This window comes from Anomalospiza imberbis, chromosome 16 (assembly GCF_031753505.1).
Source record: "Anomalospiza imberbis isolate Cuckoo-Finch-1a 21T00152 chromosome 16, ASM3175350v1, whole genome shotgun sequence".
Taxonomy (NCBI): domain Eukaryota; kingdom Metazoa; phylum Chordata; class Aves; order Passeriformes; family Viduidae; genus Anomalospiza; species Anomalospiza imberbis.
Genome location: NC_089696.1, coordinates 14175306 through 14194394, shown reverse-complemented (window position 1 = coordinate 14194394; position 19089 = coordinate 14175306). Strand labels below are relative to the sequence as shown.

Genomic DNA, 19089 nt, shown 5'->3' with positions numbered 1-19089 from the left:
CTTTGTTATTGGATTCTTTAAAGTGCTTCACCCCTTAAATCAACAGGCTGTTTAATTTTCTGTCATTCTCGTGTATCTGAAGATTCTCACTGTTCAAACACCTTCCTGTCAGGCAGAAATAAACCTGTCATCAAGTCAGAAAACAAGAAGCTCAACAGCCACTGCTTCCTACTGAAACACCTGACCAGGAGCTGCTTGCTCCTGCTGCCCCGCCAGCTTTTTTCCAGGCGGGAGCTGAGCATTCCTGGCTCTTGCTGTGTGAAGTTTGTATGTTTTGAGGTCACCTGTGGTTGAAAATATTCCATTTGTGCTTCCAGTGCTGATAGAGAAGTGCTGGGGCTTTCACTTAAAAGCGGTGTTGCAAGTCTAGCAGAGCCTCTGTGGCAGCAGGAGCTGCCTTCTGGTGAGGAGAGGTGTCCCAGGTTGTGGTTGGTGGTGGAGGATGTTTTTTAGAAGTATAAAATAGCAGTTTAGTAGTGAACACAGTGGAGGTCCACAGTGTGAGTAGCTCATCACTTCCTGCCTGAGAGAATTCCATTGGGACAACTTTTATATCTGATCTTCAAGGAAAATCTTGGGGTTTTTCATAACTCACAAGTCTTGTAACTAGAAGAGATCTATGATTTTGAAGGTTTTTAGGCTCATTAATCCTGTAGTGATTTTAATGCTGAACATACACCATTTCCCCCTCTGGTCCCATGGAAGTGTTAAATGAGTAATTAGTGATGCTGTGGCTTGAGCCCAAAACAGGGTGATTGTTACAACCACGTGTGGCACTCACAGAAGGGACTGCAAACAACTGACCCCAAACCCCACCCATCCAGAAATGTGCCTGGCTCAACTCTCCTTGCCAGTGGCTCCCTTGCCAGGGGAGAATGTATTCAGGATGCTGTCATGGAGTCAGAAAAAAGCAGGATTGTCGATTTTTACACTAGTAGTTCCCATTAGTGAGCATGGATTTACCTGCTGAGATCTGCAGGATGGTTTTCCAGCTGTGGAATTAGAAGCAAGCTAATCCATGCAGCTGGTGAATAGCTCTAGATTTTTCTCTTTTCTTGCCCAAAGTAGATAAAACAAATCTATGCTCACATCAAAAGGATGGCAAAAATAGCTGTGTAATAGTTTAAAGTGATATATTTCATTATATATCGGATTTTTAAGAGGGCAGATGCTTTTAAAGTTAGAGAACTGCTGAGGTTCCTTTTCTGTCTGTGCTGTTAACATCTGAATTCTGTTAGATATTCAAAGTCAGGTCCTACCTGTAGAATCAGATAAAGCATTTACCAAAAGTGCTGCAGGGAAGGGCTTTTAAGTCCTAGTTTGCTGAACAGACATGGTCTGGCATCTGCATGTGTTGAGATAGCGCTGAAATTAAGTCAGATTTTTAATGAAGCAGCTCCTTCCAAGTCTTGGAACTAATAGCCTGGGCTGTGGTCAGCTGAGAGGCTTCGAGAACACTTGGGCTTTCTGGTTTTAATTTGTATTTACTGCAGGGAAGGACTTCTGCTGAAATCTAGGAACACTGCGTGCTGTGCTGCTCCCAACTTGGACTCTCAGAGGTCCCGTGGCTGTTCCTTCCCATCCTGCATGGTCACAAGATGTGTCCAGGGAATACTGAATGCATGCTTTGATATCTGACTCTGCTTTTGATGCATTTTAATTAGCAAAGACACAAAAAGCACTTCTGAAGGCAGCATTAGATGTGCAGCTGCAGTTCATAGCCACAGGAGGGGTCTCTAGGCCAGCCACGGTGAGATTTTGAAATGTTTCTAAGAAGGAATGGTTGGAAGCTGTGTCCAACCAACCCCCAGTCCTGGTTTTGTGCCACTGAGGAGCCGCAGTGCGTGACCTCTGCTGAGCCGTGGTGTAAGTGCAGCTGCCCTGTGCCCAGCACAGGCACAGCCCCGTGTTTGTGTTGTCGTAGGCCATCTGTATATCATAGGAAATGTTCTCCGTGTGGCCACGCTGGCCCGGCAGCGTAGTCCTGAGAAGTTGTTTAAATGTACTATTGGAAAATAAAGATAACAAACGAGTGGTTCTTCGTTTGTCTTAAATGAGATTGTAGGTCTTTTCTATTTGGGGTTTCCTTAGTTTTCTGGGGGGGATCTCTTTGTTCTGGTTGCTTTTCAGGAGGTGATTTTGGCTGACTGGGGAGGCTGCTGGTTGCCTGCTGCGTGCGGCAGTGCCCTCTGCTCCAGAGGTGCTCAAACCCTGCTGGTGGCTTCTCAGAGCTCTGCTGAGCAATTCCAAGTAGAAATAATCTTTCTTTAGTGTCTTTCTTGAGAAGTGCTGCTGCAGGTCCTTGTCTGAGATGAGCTTTGGGATTTTGGATGGAACGCTTTTACTCTGAGCAACCTGGTCTAGTGAAGATGTCCCTGCCCACAGCAGGGGCTTGGAATGGGATGGTCCATGAGGTCCTTCCAACCCAAACCATTCTGGGATTTGTGTCTGAGCTCTGTGTTTCTGTAATAATCCATCTTGCTGACCATCTGGCTATTGTTTTAATCAGAGACATAATTATTAGTCCATGTGTGGCTGTGCTTGGATCCAGAGGTGTGTCTTGTAGTGCTATCAGCAATAGCTGCTCTTTCTTGGGATTAAAGTACAAGCTTTACTCAGTTGAATAATCGATGCTATTATCTACTTGAAAACTTAACTTTTTTTGTTCAGATTCAGGTATTTAAAGTTCTTTAAGTGGCAACTCCAAGGAGCAGGGAGGAATCTGGTGCTTTATTATTTTGAAGGCTAATAGTTCACATGGAATTTGGTTTAGCTAACCGTCACAGATTCTTAGAGGTAAATAGTCTTTTAATACTTAAAGGTGACACCCTGAAGAGAAGCAGGAGTTGTTTAATGGAAACGAAGAGCCTGAACAGGTTTAACTTGGGCATTTGCTCCCCTGCCTTTGCCGGGCTGTGCAAACACTTCCACAGAGCCGCTTTATAAATCGGGAAACGACAATATTTTGGAACCTTCATCTGCCATGATCTTACATTCTAAGCACTTGAAGGAACTAACACAGACGCTGGGCGCTGAGTCTCCAATGGAGAAGTCGCGCCGAGCCTGGCGAGAACACGGCACCGCCCTGAGGCCGGGGAAAGTCCCGGGAAGGGGCTCTGCGACAGCCGATGGCGAAGCTCGTTAACGCGGCAGACTCCAACCCGCTCCCGGCCCCGCTCCCGGTCCCGGCCCCGCTCCCGGCCCCGCTCCCGCTCCCGGTCCCGGCTCCTCCGGGGCCTCCGCCCGCGGCCATCCCGGGCCCCCTCCCCGAGCCCGCGGGTCACGTGACCCACGGCGCGGCCCGTACCACCCCGCGGGGGGAGCGCCGCTCGCTCCCGGGGCGGCCCCCGCGGCTCGCTGGCTGCCGCTTGTCCCGTCTCGTGTCCCCGGTGATGGGACACCACTGCTCCGCTCTGCGCTGTGGCAGATGGGCGGGTGTAGCGCTGGAGAGGAGGATGCGCCTTCCAGGCCTCCTCACACCCCCCTCCTTTGAGATAATGGCTCCGCCCGGCCCCTGTGGACAGGGCGGCCCTGGGCCGAGCCACTGCAGCAGCCGGGGGGTGGCGGCTCCCCGGGAGAGCGGCGGGACGGCCAGCTCAGTCCCGCGGTACGACCGGGCTTCTCATCTCTCTCTCTCCTATCTTGTTCTCCATCTTCTCGCTTCTCCGCGGCGGCGGCGGGCGCGCTGGCGGGGAGCTGTCTGTCCCCGTCCCCCCCAGGTGGCGGTGGGGTGGTACGGCCGGTGGGTCAGTCGGTGTCAGGCGCCCGCGGACACGGGACGGGCCGGGGGAGCCGCGGTGAGCGGGGGCTCCGGGCACGGGCAGCCGGGGCTGACGGGGCTGACGGGGCACGGGGAACCGGGCACTGGACCCGCCGGGACAGGCTGGCTCCGGGAGGGCCTGAGGCGTTCGGGTCCGTGGGTGCTCCGCAGCGCCGGCCCGTTCCGGCCTGAGGCTCCGGGCACGGGGGATCTGGTCTGAGCTCAGCCTTGATCCAGAGGAGGCCACCAAGGTGATCAGGGGGGGAAGAGCACCTGTCCTCTGAGGAAAGGCTGGAAGAATTGGGATTGTTCAGCCTAGAAAGGAGAAGGCTTCGGGGTGACCTAATTGTGGCCTTCCAGTACCTAAATGGAACTTACAGGAAAGATGGGACAAGACTGTTTACAGGGGTCTGGAGTGACACGACAAGGGGGAACGGCTTCACACTGACAGCAGGGTCAGATGGGATATTGGGAAGGAATTTGGCCTGTGAGGGTGGGGAGGCCCTGGCACAGGTTGCCCAGAGAAGCTGTGGCTGCCCCGGGATCCCTGGAAGTGTCCAGCCCCAGGCTGGACGGGGCTTGGAGCAGCCTGGTCTGGTGGGAGGTGTCCCTGCCCGTGGCAGGAGGTTGTACTGGGTGATGTTCAAGGTCGCTTCGTACCCAAACCATTCTGGGATTCCCTGAACCTGTCCCTGCAATACTGGAGGTATCTGAGCATGAGGGATTGGTCCGGCCCCATTCACCCCCTCGGGGCCTGAGGTGTCCTGGATCAGCGTCCAGCATCTGGGCCTGGCAGGCTGGGTTGCTCGAGGCCATCCCATCAGAAAACACAAGGTTGGTCCTGGATCAGTGCAGTGCCCGGGCAGGTGTTGGAGTCACCATCCCTGGAGGTGTTTAAGGAAAGGCTGGACACGGCACTCAGCGCTCCGGTCTGGGTGACAAGGTGGGGATCGGTCACAGGTTGGACTTGATGCTCCTGGAGGTCTCGGTCTCGGGCTGAGCTTAAGGCCAGCTGCTCCGGGTGGGATGCAGAGCAGCACTGGCAGCAGTGAGGCCTGAGAGATGCCGTGTGCTGACCGTGTGCTCTGCCCCTGGCTGCAGGAGGCCTGGCGGCTGTGCTGAGCCCTCACTATGAACGCCATCGTTGCCCTGTGCCATTTCTGTGAGCTCCACGGCCCTCGCACCCTCTTCTGCACCGAGGTCCTGCACTCGCCGCTCCCGCAGGGCGCCGGCAGCGGGGACATCTCCGGGCAGAATGAGCAGGCGGAGGAGGAGGAAGGTGGGATTCAGATGAGCAGCCGCATCCGCTCGCACAGCCCGGCTGAAGGGGCCAGCGCCGACTCCAGCAGCCCAGGGCCAAAGAAATCAGACATGTGTGAGGCAAGTGGGAAAATCTGTGTGTGGGGATCACTGTCCTTGGCTTGGCTAAAGGGCTCTGGGATTCTCTGATGTAAATTGAATTGTTTAGAGACAAATAAAAATGTGAACAGCGCTTGTTTTGTATGTGTCAGTGCCAGAAGATCTCCAAGTCCTCATAAACTGCAAGCTAGCCCTAACTCTAATCCTGATGATCCATGACAAGAGGATGAAGGAGCTGTAGTTGAACACATACACCTTGACAGGACCTTGAGGTCTCTTTAAGCTCTGTGATTTGTGATTCTCTTGTGGCTGAGAAACGCTTTGCTCATCCTTGAAGAGCATTTACTTTGTTAGATTAGGTCAGATCACTTATTAATAGTAATTTTAAGAGCAGTATTGGTTAGGAAACAAAAAAAAAATGCAAAACTATTAAAACAATAGGAAAAATGTTTATTCTGAGTCATTCGGGGCTGTTCAGCCTGGAGAACAGAAGTTTTTGTGGAGACTTTGCAGCAGCCTTCCAATGTCTGAAGGGGCCTGCAGGGAATCCAGAGAGGGACTCTTCATCAGGAACTGCAGTGATAGGACCAGGAGTAGTGTGTTGAAACGGAAAAAGGGGAAATTTAGGTTAGATACACTAAAAAAATTTTCCCTCTCAGGGCAGTGAGGCCCTGGCACAGGTTGCCCAGAGAAGCTGTGGCTGCCCCATGTGAGGAAGTGCCCAGGGCCAGGTTGCATGGGGCTTGGAGCAGCCTGGGATAGTGGAAGGTGTCCCTGCCCATGGCAGGAGGTGGAATGAGGTGATCTTTAAGGTCCCTTCCAACCCAAACCATTCTGTGGTTCTCATACTTGTCTTCTATCAGTACTTCCTCTGACATATTTATTATTTACTTTCCCTTCAGTTGTGGCCAGTTTTGTTTGGCCCACAGCTGCTGTAAGTGAACTTTACCAGCACCAAGTTCACAGTGGAATTAAATAGCGGAAAATGAGCATAAAAGCAGAGGAAGTATATCAGAGTTTTGCGTGGGGAGCTGAGTTCAAATCCTGACCCCGACTCACCTTCCTTGTCTTTTGAAGTCTTTGTGTTCCTGTCTGTGTGTGTAAATAACATTTCGCAGTGTTTTGGAGGGAACAGTCAGAGCTCTTTGGAAACCTGAGATACCTGCACGCTCATTTATGGCCGGATTTGCTTTTCTGCCTTCAGGGCTGCCGCTCTCTTGCAGGAGGACACCCGGGGTACGTCAGCCACGACAAGGAAACCTCCATCAAGTACGTCAGCCACCAGCACCCAAACCACCCCCAGCTGTTCAGCATCGTGCGCCAGGCCTGCGTCCGCAGCCTCAGCTGTGAGGTACCTGCCTTGGAGGAAGGGAGGTGCTATTTATGCCTCCTGTATCACTTCAAAAACAAGATAGTCCATTGCTGATCCTGGCTGCTCTGTGCAGACTGGAGCGTGGAGGGAACCGGGTGGAAAGACAGGCACAGAAGTCTGTTCATTCCAGGATTGGTGGTATTTTTATGGTATTTTTTAAGCTTGATCTTTGATGACCTCAGCGGTTCCTTCCTCTCACCTTGTGAGGCTAAAAATATGCCCTTCTTGGTTTTGTTCCTTGTGCTTATTATTTGTCATTGTAAGATAACCTGTTTTTTGTAAAAAACCTCAGAATGTGGTGTTGAGTGCCCTTTGTAGACCATTAATATTCATCCTCTAACAGACACGAAGGAAAAACCTCACGGATTAATGAACATCTGTGTGTCGGGATCAGCAAAATTCCTTCTGGATTCTCAGTGTTGTAGTTGAATGGAGCTGAATTCTTAAAATACAGTTAAATTGAAGAATTTGGAGTGTTTGTAGGATATCTCTGGAAGGCTGTTTGACCACACTTTTGGGATAGTATTGTAAAAAGGTTTCATTTATTCACCAAGTGGGCGTTAAAGTGCAGGAAGCTGTTTAGTTGGTTACTCTGTGATGTGTTTAATAACTTTGGTGTATGTCCCTTCCCTTCAGGTCTGCCCAGGACGTGAAGGCCCTATTTTTTTTGGAGATGAGCAGCATGGTTTTGTGTTCAGCCACACCTTCTTTATCAAAGACAGCCTGGCCCGAGGTTTCCAGCGCTGGTACAGCATCATCACCATCATGATGGACCGGATTTACCTCATCAACTCCTGGCCTTTCTTGCTGGGAAAAATCAGAGGCATCATTGATGAGCTCCAGGGCAAAGCACTGAAGGTGGGGCAGTGCACAGAGTCCCTGTGACTCAGTGTCAGTGCAGCATCGTGATGCCTGATTGACAGCTGAGTCAAAAAGCTGATCCAGCTCATGCCAGGGTGGTCATTAAGATTGACACAAGGCTCGGGAGGATGGTGTGTATCCCCATCCCTGGAAGTGTTCACGACCAGGTTGGACAGGGCTTGGAGCATCCTGGTCTCATGGAAGGTGGCAGATGCCTGTGGCAAAGGGGTTGGAACAGTTGATCTTCCCAACCCAAACCATTCCAGGATTCAGTGTCTGGGGATTAGGAGGGGAAGGAACTGGGTGTTTTTGTCATTTGAAACACTTAATGCTTTTCACAGGCCTCGTAGACAACAGCTTTGTTACAAATGTAATTAAGTAAATCTGGGAAGGACAATGATTTTGGAGCACAAGTGTTACTTAATGACAGTTTTAGTCCATCTAAGAATAAGATATCCCTTCTCTCTGTTTTCCCATGATTGGATGAGTGTGTGTGACGCACCCTTTTCACTCGGTATTTTTGGGGTGTTTTTTTTTTTTTTTGCCTGAGTTTTGCAAGCAAAACCTGAACCTCTTTCAGTCTGTGACACTGCCCTTGCTGTGTGTGCAGGTGTTTGAAGCAGAGCAGTTTGGGTGCCCCCAGCGTGCCCAGCGCATGAACACGGCCTTCACCCCGTTCCTGCACCAGCGCAATGGGAACGCCGCGCGCTCCCTGACGTCCCTGACCAACGATGAGAACCTCTGGGCCTGCCTGCACACCTCCTTCGCTTGGTAATGCCTCTGCTGTTCTCAGCTCCTTCCTCAGGAGGATGCTGCCATGTCCTGAAAGAGTGGGAATGGGATTTGAGTGTTTGGGTTTGGTTTTTTGGGTTTTTTTTGAGGTAATACTTAGACTTTGCTAAATAGTGTCTGAATTGGAAGGAGCCAACACTGATGTCTTTAGGACAAAAAAAATGTCTTTTTGCTGTGAAGTAATACTGATGTGGCAGCTAATTGAAGCCATGGCTATGCAGATGGAAAGGTTTTGCAGTAAGGAAGAAAGGAATAAAAGATGCTGCTACCCCCAGCGTGTTGCACCTGGAACTCACACGTGACAGACCATGGTGGTTCACCTGGGAGTTGCCCCTGTGCTGGGATCAGCAGCGTGGGAGATGCAGCCGTTGGGCTCTGAGAGAGTCCAGTTGCTCCAGTGCCTGACTGGCTCATTAAACTCCCCTGGAAAGATGCCACAGGGAGGGTTGCAGCACTGGCATGTGATTTGGATGGGGGGTAAGCGTGCTGCACAAAGAAATTGCAGAATGCTGGGATGACTTTATGTGGCAAGGATTGTAAGATGGGCTGGTAGTCCCACACTGAGGAAAGCACAGGCATGTGCTGGAGGGTAGCACAAAGTGGTTAGTGCTTGGATGTTCTGTTTGACATCATGACATCAATCTTACTGGATTTTTGCACCTAGCAAGCTACATGACTCTACTTCTCTTCCTTTCAATGTCCCCAGGCTTCTGAAGGCTTGTGGTAGCCGGCTTACGGAGAAGCTTCTGGAGGGAGCACCCACAGAAGACACCCTGGTTCAGATGGAAAAACTTGCAGGTGAGACAGAGGTTTCCAAAAAATCCCTCTGAGAATGCTTTAGGTGATGAAACACTGAGTCCTTTGATCAGCATCTTAAGCACAGCCATTGCTCATCAGCTTCACCTTCCTGGAAGTCTCTGAGGCAGCTGATGCACTCTCCCATCTGGAGATGGCTCTGACAGGAATGTGGAATCCAGGCACCTCAAAGGCTCTCTGCACTGGTGTTTGTCACTTGAGTAGCGGAGTTGCATCATCAAGATTGTTGCTCTCTGTGGCTGGGCTGGCCCTCCCAGAGAATCTGTACAGCCAGAAGGATTTGCAGTCACAACATAAGGATTTCTTGCTGCTTTTTCTACAAACTCTCTAAAAGTAAAGGATCATAGTTTGTTTGTTTTTTTTTCCCTGTGTTGAACTATTTTATTAACCATGTAGACTAGAATCTACAAAGCTTTGTCCATAACCTTTAAAACAAGAATAGAGAACATAACTAATCAAAAAATGTGACTTTCCGTTCTATAGAAGATGAAAATTCCTTCTTGACCCTTCAGTAGTTATTTTTTATCTGAATTAACACTTAAGTGTGTCTGTGCTGCTGCCAGTACTTTCAGTTACTGTGTTCTGAGCTCTCTCTTCCCACATACACCCGAAATCACATGGCTGCAGCATGTGAGCACTTTCCACTTTCCATTCCTACAGAACAGCAATTTTTATGACCAATCTCCCTTATTTTTTTGCTAGATCTGAAAGAAGAGTCGGAAGGCTGGGATGGTTCTGAGGAAGAAGAGAAGCCTTCTTCTCAGCCAGATGTTGTGGAAGGGCAGGAGCTGTCCAAAAGCTCTCCTGAAACATCTCTGATGCCAGATTGCAACAGCTGGAACGTAGCTCACAGAAGGTTGTCTGTCTTCCGCTCTCTCAGGCACATGAGACAGGTAAGAAAGGCTGCAGAGTTCACAAGCTTTTTTCTCCTGATAATGTTTTGGGTTTTTTAAAAGATACATTTATTTCCTGCAATCTGCACATTCCCTGGTGCTGTGTTCAGCACAGTGCCTGCCCAGCTAGGAACATGATGGGAACTGCATCTCTGGGCACGCTCCCTTCCTCACGTGGGCCTCTGGTGAGCATCAGTCATGTGGGGTGGGGTCAGATGATTTCTCTCAAATTCTGCACCTCTCTTCTTCCCAAGAAGAGTAATTTAATACAGAGGTTGTGCAGCATCCTCAAAGCCAAGTAATATTTGCTTTAAAAAAAAAGTGTTTCAGAGGGAAAAATAATTTACAAATAGAATAAATTATTCTGTATGGATCTTGCTTTTCTCCTGTTCTCCCAGTGACCCAGCTGAGGGGGAAGGTTCATGTGCCCAAGGTTCATGTGCTAAATTTCCATGTCCATTCCTGCTGTTCAGGTCTAGCCATTTTCCTACCTGTCACTCATGTTTTTGACAGGGCAAACTAGCCAATTCACTCATTTTTATAACCAATGCAGAATGGTTTGAGGTTTTTTTTCCAGGTTCTTGGGGCATCAGCATTCCGAATGCTGGCTTGGCATGTTCTGATGGGGAACCAGGTCATCTGGAAAGCTCAGGATATGGATCTTGTCCAGTCTGCCTTTGATGTCCTGCGGGTAGAAACCTTTATTTTTACATGTATTTCTCTGCTACTCCAGCCTTTATAATGATCTGCCCCAACATGTAATCTTGTGAAGAGTGTGTTCTAAATTATATGGTTTTGAAAAAACAGCAACCAAAAAAACCCCAAAAACATGCACAAAACAAAATCCCCTCAACCTCTGTATATCTTGCTCCTCGGTGACTGCAGGGGCTCTCAAACTGAGTAGTTTACTTTGATCCCCCAAATCAGGAGCATCTGCCTAAGCAGTGCTCCAGGTCTTAGCCTGGAAGCTAAGCTCCAGGTTTAGCCCTGGAAGTCGGGGAGAGAATTGTACTTACTTGTTTAATTCCAGAGTTTCTCTTGGCTGGTTTCCTCCCCCTGCAGACGATGCTGCCCATCGGGTGCGTGCGGATCATCCCCTACAGTGACCAGTATGAGGAGGCGTATCGCTGCAACTTCCTGGGCCTGAGCCCACACGTCCAAATCCCACCCCACATCCTGTCGTCTGGTAAGAACCTGTTGCAGAACCCTCTCCCCTCCCTGTCATGTCATGTTAAAGGACACTAGATTTTTTTTTTTTTTAATAAGTATTGGCTGCCTGAAATAAAGCCCAAACAATTTCATTTTGTTTTCCCCGTGTCTTTGCCTGAAAGATGTGACACCTTCTCTAGGCAAAGCAGGGTCTGTAGCTGTGTTTTAGAATCTGGGCTAGCACAGCTCATGCTGTTTTGGGATCTTGTTGCTCCAGAGTTTGCAGTCCTCGTGGAAGTCCGTGCTGCCACCCGCTCCAGCCTCTACCCAACCCTGTTTGATGATGAGCAGTCCCTCAACAAGTATGAGTTCCTTGTCACCAGTGGGAGCCCGGTTGCAGCAGATCGAGGTGGGTGATTTGGAAGCAGAAAGAGCCTCTGTCACTGAGATTAAAAGAGCATCTTGATCTTTAACTGGTTTTCATGTACTGGCCCTTAAGGAGGTTTGGGTAGAAGCCAGGTCAATATTCAGCTGGGATTTAGCTGCTTGAGGTGAGGTTCACCACAGATTGTTCAATTATAAAAGATTTGCTCTACCAGATCAGCATTTTGCCTATAAAGTTTCATAAATGAGAAATGGATTCTGCAACATAGATGTAAGAAAAATTGTAGGGAAATTCTGTAACCCACAGGGAACACTTTCAATCTTTGTGTGATTCTTGTATGTTTATTTTGAGTAAGGCTAACTTGTAAGGACCATGACATCACTAATTTTCCATGTTCCACTTGGTGGTCAAATATGACTGGTAAGAGAAATACCCAGACTTTTTTATTTAATTTTACCTACTTCCTTCCAGCAGTTGAACACTTGCACCTAGAGGTGATTTGAGTCAGGTCCATCAGTCTTGTGTTTTCTGGGAAGTCTAAATTTAGATGAATTGGCCTCACTGAGTGTCTCAAAAGACACAGCAGATGGCTCATCCTTCCTCTTTGTCCCTGAAGACAGAGATGCAAAGCTGAGACTTGCTCTCTGCATAATCCTCTTCCTGTTGTTGCTCCCACGTGTATAAATACAGCAGTTTATTTTCCATCCACTCAGTGGCATGTCCAGAAACTTCTGCACAAAAATAGTCACTGCAAGGTCTTTTCTCCACCACAGCATCAAACTTAATAGGCCATGGACTGCTGGGAAAGAAGTCTCCTAGGGACTTCCAAAAAGTGGTCCAAGAATGCCTTGGGTTGGTTGCTGGTTTATTTTTTCACTAAGTATCCTAGAACTGCCCTTAACATTAAGAGGAACATTAAATCAAGTATAAGTTGAGGGTTTGTGTTTTTATGTGTATGTTTGTATGTTGTACAAAGGAGCATGAAGGTTTTTTCATAACCTTGTATTTTTAATGATCTTTTGATAAGGGCACAACAAAAGCTAAGCAGGGGTTTAAAAGTGGGTCTGAAGAAAAAACAAAGGCCCCTGAACCTTCTTGGATGTCCCAGGTTCCTTCACTAACTTCCACGTTGCTTCTTAGATCGGATGTTTTTCTAATGGGATGATCTTTAGCTCCTCTTCCATGGAAATGAAATCCCAGCAGGCCCCTGGGGGACATAGCTAACAATTATTAGTAGTAAAGGTGTAAGCAGTAACCTTTAGCTTGTGTGTCCTCTTTCTCACCCTTTCCCCCTTTTTCTGCTCCTGCAGTTGGCCCAACAATCTTGAACAAGATCGAAGCTGCCCTGACCAACCAGAACCTCTCTGTGGATGTTGTGGATCAGTGCCTTGTTTGCCTGAAGGAGGAGTGGATGAAGTAAGTACAGCTCCCTTGCTTTCAGAGGAGCAGCTTTGGTGCTGCCCCTGGAACAGCAACAGCAGAGTGCAGGACCCACTTTTGTCAGGTGACTTGTGCTGCAGTTCAGTTGGATTTACAGGAACAAATTAAGTCAGGAGTTAAGAATTTCCTACTCTAGCCCTAGCTCTCTTTTTGGCTTCCAGCAGTTCTTAACCTTTATGCTTCAGTTCACACATCTGTAGGTTACCTGCATGACAACACCCGTGTGCCTCACCTTGGTTAGGAGGATTAAATATGCAGATCCCTCTGTGCCTGTCAGTGTGGCCATACCCCAGCACAGGTGACACCCAGACACATGCCCGGGTCCTGCCTTCAGGCACTGCATTTCAGAGGTGCAGGCAGCTGTAAAGGAAGACCAGTCAGTCATGTGAAATAATTCATGGAACATCATGACTTTGTGAAGTTACCTGAAGGCAGATGGGCACTGGATGTGTCTCCCAGTTGTCACAATTAATTGTTCTACTTTCCGCTAGAATGAAAAAGCCAAACTAGAAATATGCCCATTATTACTGAAATAATGAGTCATCTCCCTAACTAATCACCCTCCTTCAAAGCATGAGAATAGTTTCAATTAAACACTGGTTGAAGCTTTTATTAACATTTAGTTGCAGTAGGTGCCAAGAGAAGCTCCAGTTCCTCCTTGTTCCCTGGTCGATGGCGTGTGAGTCCATTTGATAATGACAGGAATCTCTTGTTCCTGCAGTAAAGTGAAAGTCCTCTTTAAATTCACTAAAGTGGACAGCAGACCCAAGGAGGATACCCAAAAACTGCTGAGCATTCTGGGAGCTGCAGAGGAGGACAACGTCAAACTTCTCAAGTTCTGGATGACCGGCCTGAGCAAGACCTACAAGTCCCACCTGATGTCAACAGTTCGCAGCCCGACGTCCTCAGAGTGCCGGAATTAAAGGGTGCCCAACCTCCCTGCTGCCTTCAGAGAAGGGCAGGGACCCCTGGTTACCTCTGCTGAGCCTGCAGCTTGTGCTTTAGGTGGATAGTGAGGCTTCATCACTATTCTCCTGGTCCTCAAACCAACTTGAAGAGTGACTTGAGTCTTTTCTACTTGCTGTGAGACTGGACTAATAAGTGCTAATCCACAGTGCTGCTGTCTCTCCAGGAACTCAGCTCTCAATCTAGACGTGCACACTCAAGGCTAAAACACAGCAATGCTCAAAGAATCAGCTGAATTAATTAATCCAGAACTCCTGGGAGTGCATATGGTTAATCTCACTGAAATCCCTCATAAATCTCCTCAATGCCTGAGAGGACGAGAACCAAAAATAAGAGGCACGTCACAGGGTATGGATCACATGTAAATTATTTCAAACCACTTCGTGCTCAGATTTACGAGACTATTTTCTGCTGTAGCATAAGTCAGGACATCCCATGGGAGTCCTGTCACTCCTCTTTATTTATTTATATCTTAACTTGAGACGGTTTTAGCATTTGCTTTGGAAATCTTGTCTGGGAGGGCGAATTGTAAAATTAGAAGTCTTAAAATGCAGCCTGCTTGCCTCTCAGAGGGGAAAATACTCGCCTTGTTTTGCCTGTGGTTGCAGAACTTCCAGGTAATGAAGATAACCTCGCCAGGATAAGGTTCTCTTCTGTCTTTTTTAGCTTCCTAATAAAGCAGAAGAGATTCAACCTGTAGGTGCTCCCTTATATAACTCTATAGTAGCCATTTTTGCTTAATAGCTCATGAAAACATTGGTGCATTTTTTAATTACCTAACCAGATATTCCTTAGCTGTTCTGTAAGGAATCTCTGTTTCTGTTGTGAAGTCTGGGGTTTATGTCTTTTCTTTTTGTTTTTCTGGATCATTATTGGGAACACTTGACGTTACCACAGATATTTTGAACAAGCTAAAGGCAAGTTTTACCCAGGTGACCTTCTACACTCACTCAAGCTCAGAGAGGATGTTCCAGCTTGTCACAAATTCTGTTCTTATATATAAAATATGGAGGTTGATTTTTGTCTGGAACATCTGTAAAATGGAGACAGGCATTAAATTTCATAAGAGCTATTTTTGTAAAATGAACAAAGCCTGGTTTTGTGTTTATTTTCTGTGTGTGTGTTGTGGTGGGGGAAAGCAGCAGCTGATCCACAAAATTCCTGCATCCTTAGCCTAGATCTAATGTAGAGAATTTAATACAGGTCTTTTAGTCTTTTCTTTGTATTAGTTTCTTGTAGCCTGACCTAGTAATCTGTATTTTAAAGCTATTCTGGTCCAGTCCAGAGCTGTGTAACAGAGCAGTTGAGACTGCATTTGGCATTACTGAGACCTTCTTGATTGCTGAACTGGTTTTGTCTTTTAAAAAAACAGCTCTCCCAAGAAATCCAGCATCAAAACCCGACTTAGTGCTTCCTTCCCAAACAGCAAAAGGGTTGATCACAAGGTCGAGCCCGAGGCTGCTGCTTCTGCCTTGCTCTTGGTGAGTCCTGCACGATGTTGATCCCTCTCCATCCTAGAGAAATATTCCCAGTGCCAGTTGGAGCACCAGTTGTGAGTTTGCTGGCCCCAAGTTGGGCAACTCCCTGGGGGCTCCCCTGGCAGGGGAGACCCTCCTGGAGCAGTTCTGTGTCAGGAACCAGAGATGCATTGGACTTTTTCAGTCTTCAGCTTCTCCTTATTGTTATCTTATCAAAACTTCAGCACACTGTGTGCACCAGACTCTGCGTGCAGGAAAAGCAGCACAAAAATGGCCAACAATCTCTTGTTACGAGGCCTTTTAAGTAATCAAAAACTGAGCTACCCAATTAAGAAGTGACACCTAAATTATTTCCCTTTCTAACCCAATAACTGACCACTAAAGACCTGCAATGCGGATTTTTCTACCCAATTACAAGACAACACCCAAACCCAAGCAGAAGAAAGAAGAAGGGAACTCAAGACAACACCCTGTACCCTCCATCTTGAACCCATCTATGACATACCAAAAATCCTAAACCCTAAATTTCTCACCCATGTGACACACTCCACTACTCTCTAATCTCTATAATCTATTTCACACTTTTGTGGTTTCTAGTTTACCTTGAGGCTTTGGAAGTTTTCTCCATGAACGAGGGTCAAGGTCAGTGCTCCCCTGGGGGTCAGGACACCCCAGAGCAGAATGAGGAATATTCCCTGTGCCCTGGGTTTCCACACATCCTGACCTGAAACAAGGCTGTCATGGACAAGCAGACTCAGTTTTGAGCCAGGGCAAGGAAACCACTAACTTAACACTTACAAAATGCTCACAGGAAAGAAGGGGGAGAGCTGCCAAGCCAGTGAACCTACACCCCAGCTGTGCTTGCCTGCCAGAACACATCTGGGTGTGGGATTACCAAATGATTGCCTGGGCAGGTTCCTGCAGCTCGCAGCTGAGGCCGCGGGTGCTCCCTTTGCCGTCAGCGAGGGCTGGAATGTGCACAACTTAATTAACAAAAAAATCATGTCTGCAGACATCTTTCACCGCCCTCCTTCCCTCCAAACGATACGCCTCAGAGACAAACTGATTGAGGCAGGATAATTCTTTATTCCAGTGCGATTTCTGCCTGGCTGAGCAGCGTGTAGCTGGGAGTGAGGTGGGAACGGTGAGTGCTGCAGCTGCCGTGTGATGGAGCCAGTGCTGGGTCACAGCTGGCTGCACTCACAGACCAAGCCTTCTGGGGCCAGTTCTGCCACGCCGGTGCCCTCAGCCAGGCAGGGTCCAGCAGGTGATGGTCGCTCTCTATTCCGCCCTCCTGAGACCCCACCTGCAGAGCTGCCTCCAGCTCTGGGGCCCACAACATCACGAGGATGTGGAGCTGCTGGAGCCAGTCCGGAGGAGGCCACAAGGATGCTCCAAGGGTTAAAGCTCCTCTGCTCGGGAGCCAGGCTGGGACAGCTGGGGGTGTTCACCTGGAGAAGACCCAGGGAGAACTTAGAGCTGGAGAGGGACTTTGGACAAGAGCCTGCAGGGACAGGACAAGAGGGAATGGCTTCCCTCTGCCAGAGGGCAGGGTTAGATGGGATATTGGGAAAGAATTCCTCCCTGTGAGGGTGGGGAGGCCCTGGCACAGGTTCCCAGAGCAGCTGTGGCTGCCCCGGGATCCCTGGAAGTGCCCAAGGCCAGGCTGGACGGCGTTTGGAGCAACCTGGGACAGTGGAAGGTGTCCCTGCCTGGGGCATGGGGTGGGAACTGAATGATCTTTGGGATGGATCCCTTCCCACCCAAACCATCCTGTGATAAAGGATGCGCTGCGTGCTCGCAGCGTCCGCTGCAAGGGCTCGGCGTGTGGTGAAGGGTTCTCTGTCAAGGTTGCGGTACCTGGGGAGGGGGCTCGGTGTTCGGGGAAGGGCTCGGAGCCTGGGGCAGGGGCACCTCGGAGCCCGGCCCGGCTCCTCCCCCCAGGCCGCGCCCGCCTCCGCCGCGGCTGCGCGGGCCGGGCCGGGCCGGGCCGGGCCATGAGGGCGGCGGGGGCCGCGCGGGGCGCGGCGCTGGCGGCGGCGGCGGTGACCGCGGTGGCGCTGGCGGTGGCGGCCTGGCGGCGGGCCCGGCCCGTGCGGGAGGTGCTGTTCTTCCCCTCGCAGCCCTGCTGCATCGAGGCGCTGCTGGCCGAGGCGGCCGAGCCCGGGGCGCCCGCCCGGCCCTGCCCGTGCCCGCTGCCGAGCGGCGACACCGCCCTGAGCCGCCTGGTGCGCCGCCTCCTCTCCGCCCGCCGCTCGCTCGACCTCTGCCTCTTCTCCTTCTCCTGCCCGCAGCTCGCCCGAGCCGTGCAGCTCCTGCACCGCCGCGGGGTCCGCGTCCGCCTGGTGACGGACGCGCAGTACATGGGGCTGCACGGCTCCCAGATCGGCCGCCTGCGGCACGCGGGTGAGCGCGGGCGGCCGCGGCACGGGCAGGGAGCCCCGCACCGGGGCTGGCCCCGGCCCGCCGCGGGCCCGCTGAGCCCTGAGCCGTGTCTGTGTCTCTGCAGGGATCCAGGTGCGCCACGACCAGCACAGCGGGTACATGCACCACAAGTTCGCCATCGTGGACCGGAGGATGCTCATCACAGGCTCCCTCAACTGGACCACCCAGGCCATCCAGAGCAACCGGGAGAATGTGCTGGTCGTGGAGGACGCCGAGTACGTGAAGGCTTTTCAGGATGAGTTTGAAAGGATTTGGGAGGAGTACAATCCTGCCAATTACATTTTTTTTCCGAAAGGCAGGAAATGATTGAGCTGCCTCACAAGGCTAGTGGAGCATGGTAACCCCCACAGATTTTATTATTATGTGTAGACATCACTGTTTTGTCCATCTGGGTGTAACTTTGTAAATGTCTCCAGAGCAGTGAAGTGTTCTCTGCCCCAGAATGCCGCAGATCCCTTGCTGTGGGTCATTCCCGTGCTAGAGGGAATGACAGAAGTGTTTGGTTGTGAGGGTGACAGTGACAGAGCTGCCTCCATAGGCATTAAGACTTTGGGCAGGCTCCTTGCTGTGCCCTGGCGCAGACCAGGTGTGTCCATACAGTGCTGAGCGTGCGTTTCAGTGGTAAAAGGAACATCTTCCAGCTCAGGATATGGAATGGAATTATAGCCAATTCCAGGTGGAATTGTAGCCCAAGGGCTCCTCTACACTGGCAAAGAAGGGAGAGACAAGAGGGCTACAGCAGAGTTAAGAGTTTCTATAGATTAAGTGCTTGGATACATTTCTTGTTGGCGTTAATTGTTGAAAGTTGTTAAAAGGAAATTGGTGGGAAATAGCAACAATTTTTAAGTTTTGATTGTGTACATGTTTCTTTTGGTTAAAGGTTAGCAGAGCTCCAGTGTAAAACCATGAGCACAGATGGTAATGACAGCTTCTCTTCCAGCAAGGAACTGTAGGGAAGTCTGGAAGGAAATGAGAAATGGTTCTCTGGGATCAGTGTTTATCTGGAGAGCAGACACAGCCAGAGCTGGGTCACCCAGTTCAGGCGGGCTCTGAAAACCCTGGTTCTTTCAGGTGTTGGGACACCGTGTCATGGTCTGTGCCCTCACCTGGCAGCACCAGCCTGGCGACAGCGAGGGGAGGCAGGTGACATCTCTGTCCCCACAGCTCAGTGTGGAACAAAGATGATGTAAACCTAAGAATTTCGAATTTGAAATAGACTATTTCAAACTATGTAAGAATTGTTTTATACTGAATAGAAAGTGCCTTAGTATCTCTCAAAATGAAAAGAGGTTTTTATATTCTGTTACCATTTTTGTTACCAGTAGTGCTGAGATTGGCACTGTTAAATAAACCGTTTTCACAGAAAACATCAA

General features: G+C 49.6%; 2 protein-coding genes across 3 annotated transcripts; both read left to right on the top strand.

Annotated features, from left to right (window-relative positions):
- The first annotated feature begins 3456 nt into the window (after positions 1 to 3456).
- On the top strand, positions 3457 to 14884 carry FLCN (folliculin). Of its 2 annotated transcripts, none has more exons than XM_068207204.1 (12): positions 3457 to 3607; positions 4862 to 5140; positions 6324 to 6470; positions 7128 to 7349; positions 7963 to 8123; positions 8851 to 8942; positions 9663 to 9853; positions 10431 to 10544; positions 10916 to 11039; positions 11280 to 11411; positions 12698 to 12803; positions 13549 to 14884. In XM_068207204.1, exons 2-12 carry the CDS (start codon positions 4892 to 4894, stop codon positions 13748 to 13750), a joined length of 1740 nt encoding a protein of 579 aa, XP_068063305.1. In that variant the 5' UTR covers positions 3457 to 3607; positions 4862 to 4891; the 3' UTR covers positions 13751 to 14884. The 2 variants fall into 2 exon arrangements, with proteins under 2 accessions (XP_068063305.1, XP_068063304.1); XM_068207203.1 differs by lacking the exon at positions 3457 to 3607 and adding an exon at positions 3653 to 3797.
- A 2363-nt stretch (positions 14885 to 17247) lies between these two features.
- Positions 17248 to 19089, top strand: PLD6 (phospholipase D family member 6). Its single transcript, XM_068207210.1, has 2 exons — positions 17248 to 17677; positions 17781 to 19089. The coding sequence occupies exons 1-2, from the start codon at positions 17269 to 17271 to the stop codon at positions 18020 to 18022; spliced, it is 651 nt and encodes a 216-aa protein (XP_068063311.1). The 5' UTR covers positions 17248 to 17268; the 3' UTR covers positions 18023 to 19089.

Excerpts from the sequence above, each read along its gene's own strand:
- FLCN (XM_068207204.1), top strand. The coding sequence starts at position 4,892 with ATGAACGCCATCGTTGCCCTGTGCCATTTCTGTGAGCTCCACGGCCCT. Across the intron at positions 10,545-10,915 it reads CTGCCTTTGATGTCCTGCGG|ACGATGCTGCCCATCGGGTG; the intron begins GTAGAAACCTTT and ends CTCCCCCTGCAG. Across the intron at positions 12,804-13,548 it reads CTGAAGGAGGAGTGGATGAA|TAAAGTGAAAGTCCTCTTTA; the intron begins GTAAGTACAGCT and ends TTGTTCCTGCAG.
- PLD6 (XM_068207210.1), top strand. The coding sequence starts at position 17,269 with ATGAGGGCGGCGGGGGCCGCGCGGGGCGCGGCGCTGGCGGCGGCGGCG. Across the intron at positions 17,678-17,780 it reads CGGCCGCCTGCGGCACGCGG|GGATCCAGGTGCGCCACGAC; the intron begins GTGAGCGCGGGC and ends GTGTCTCTGCAG.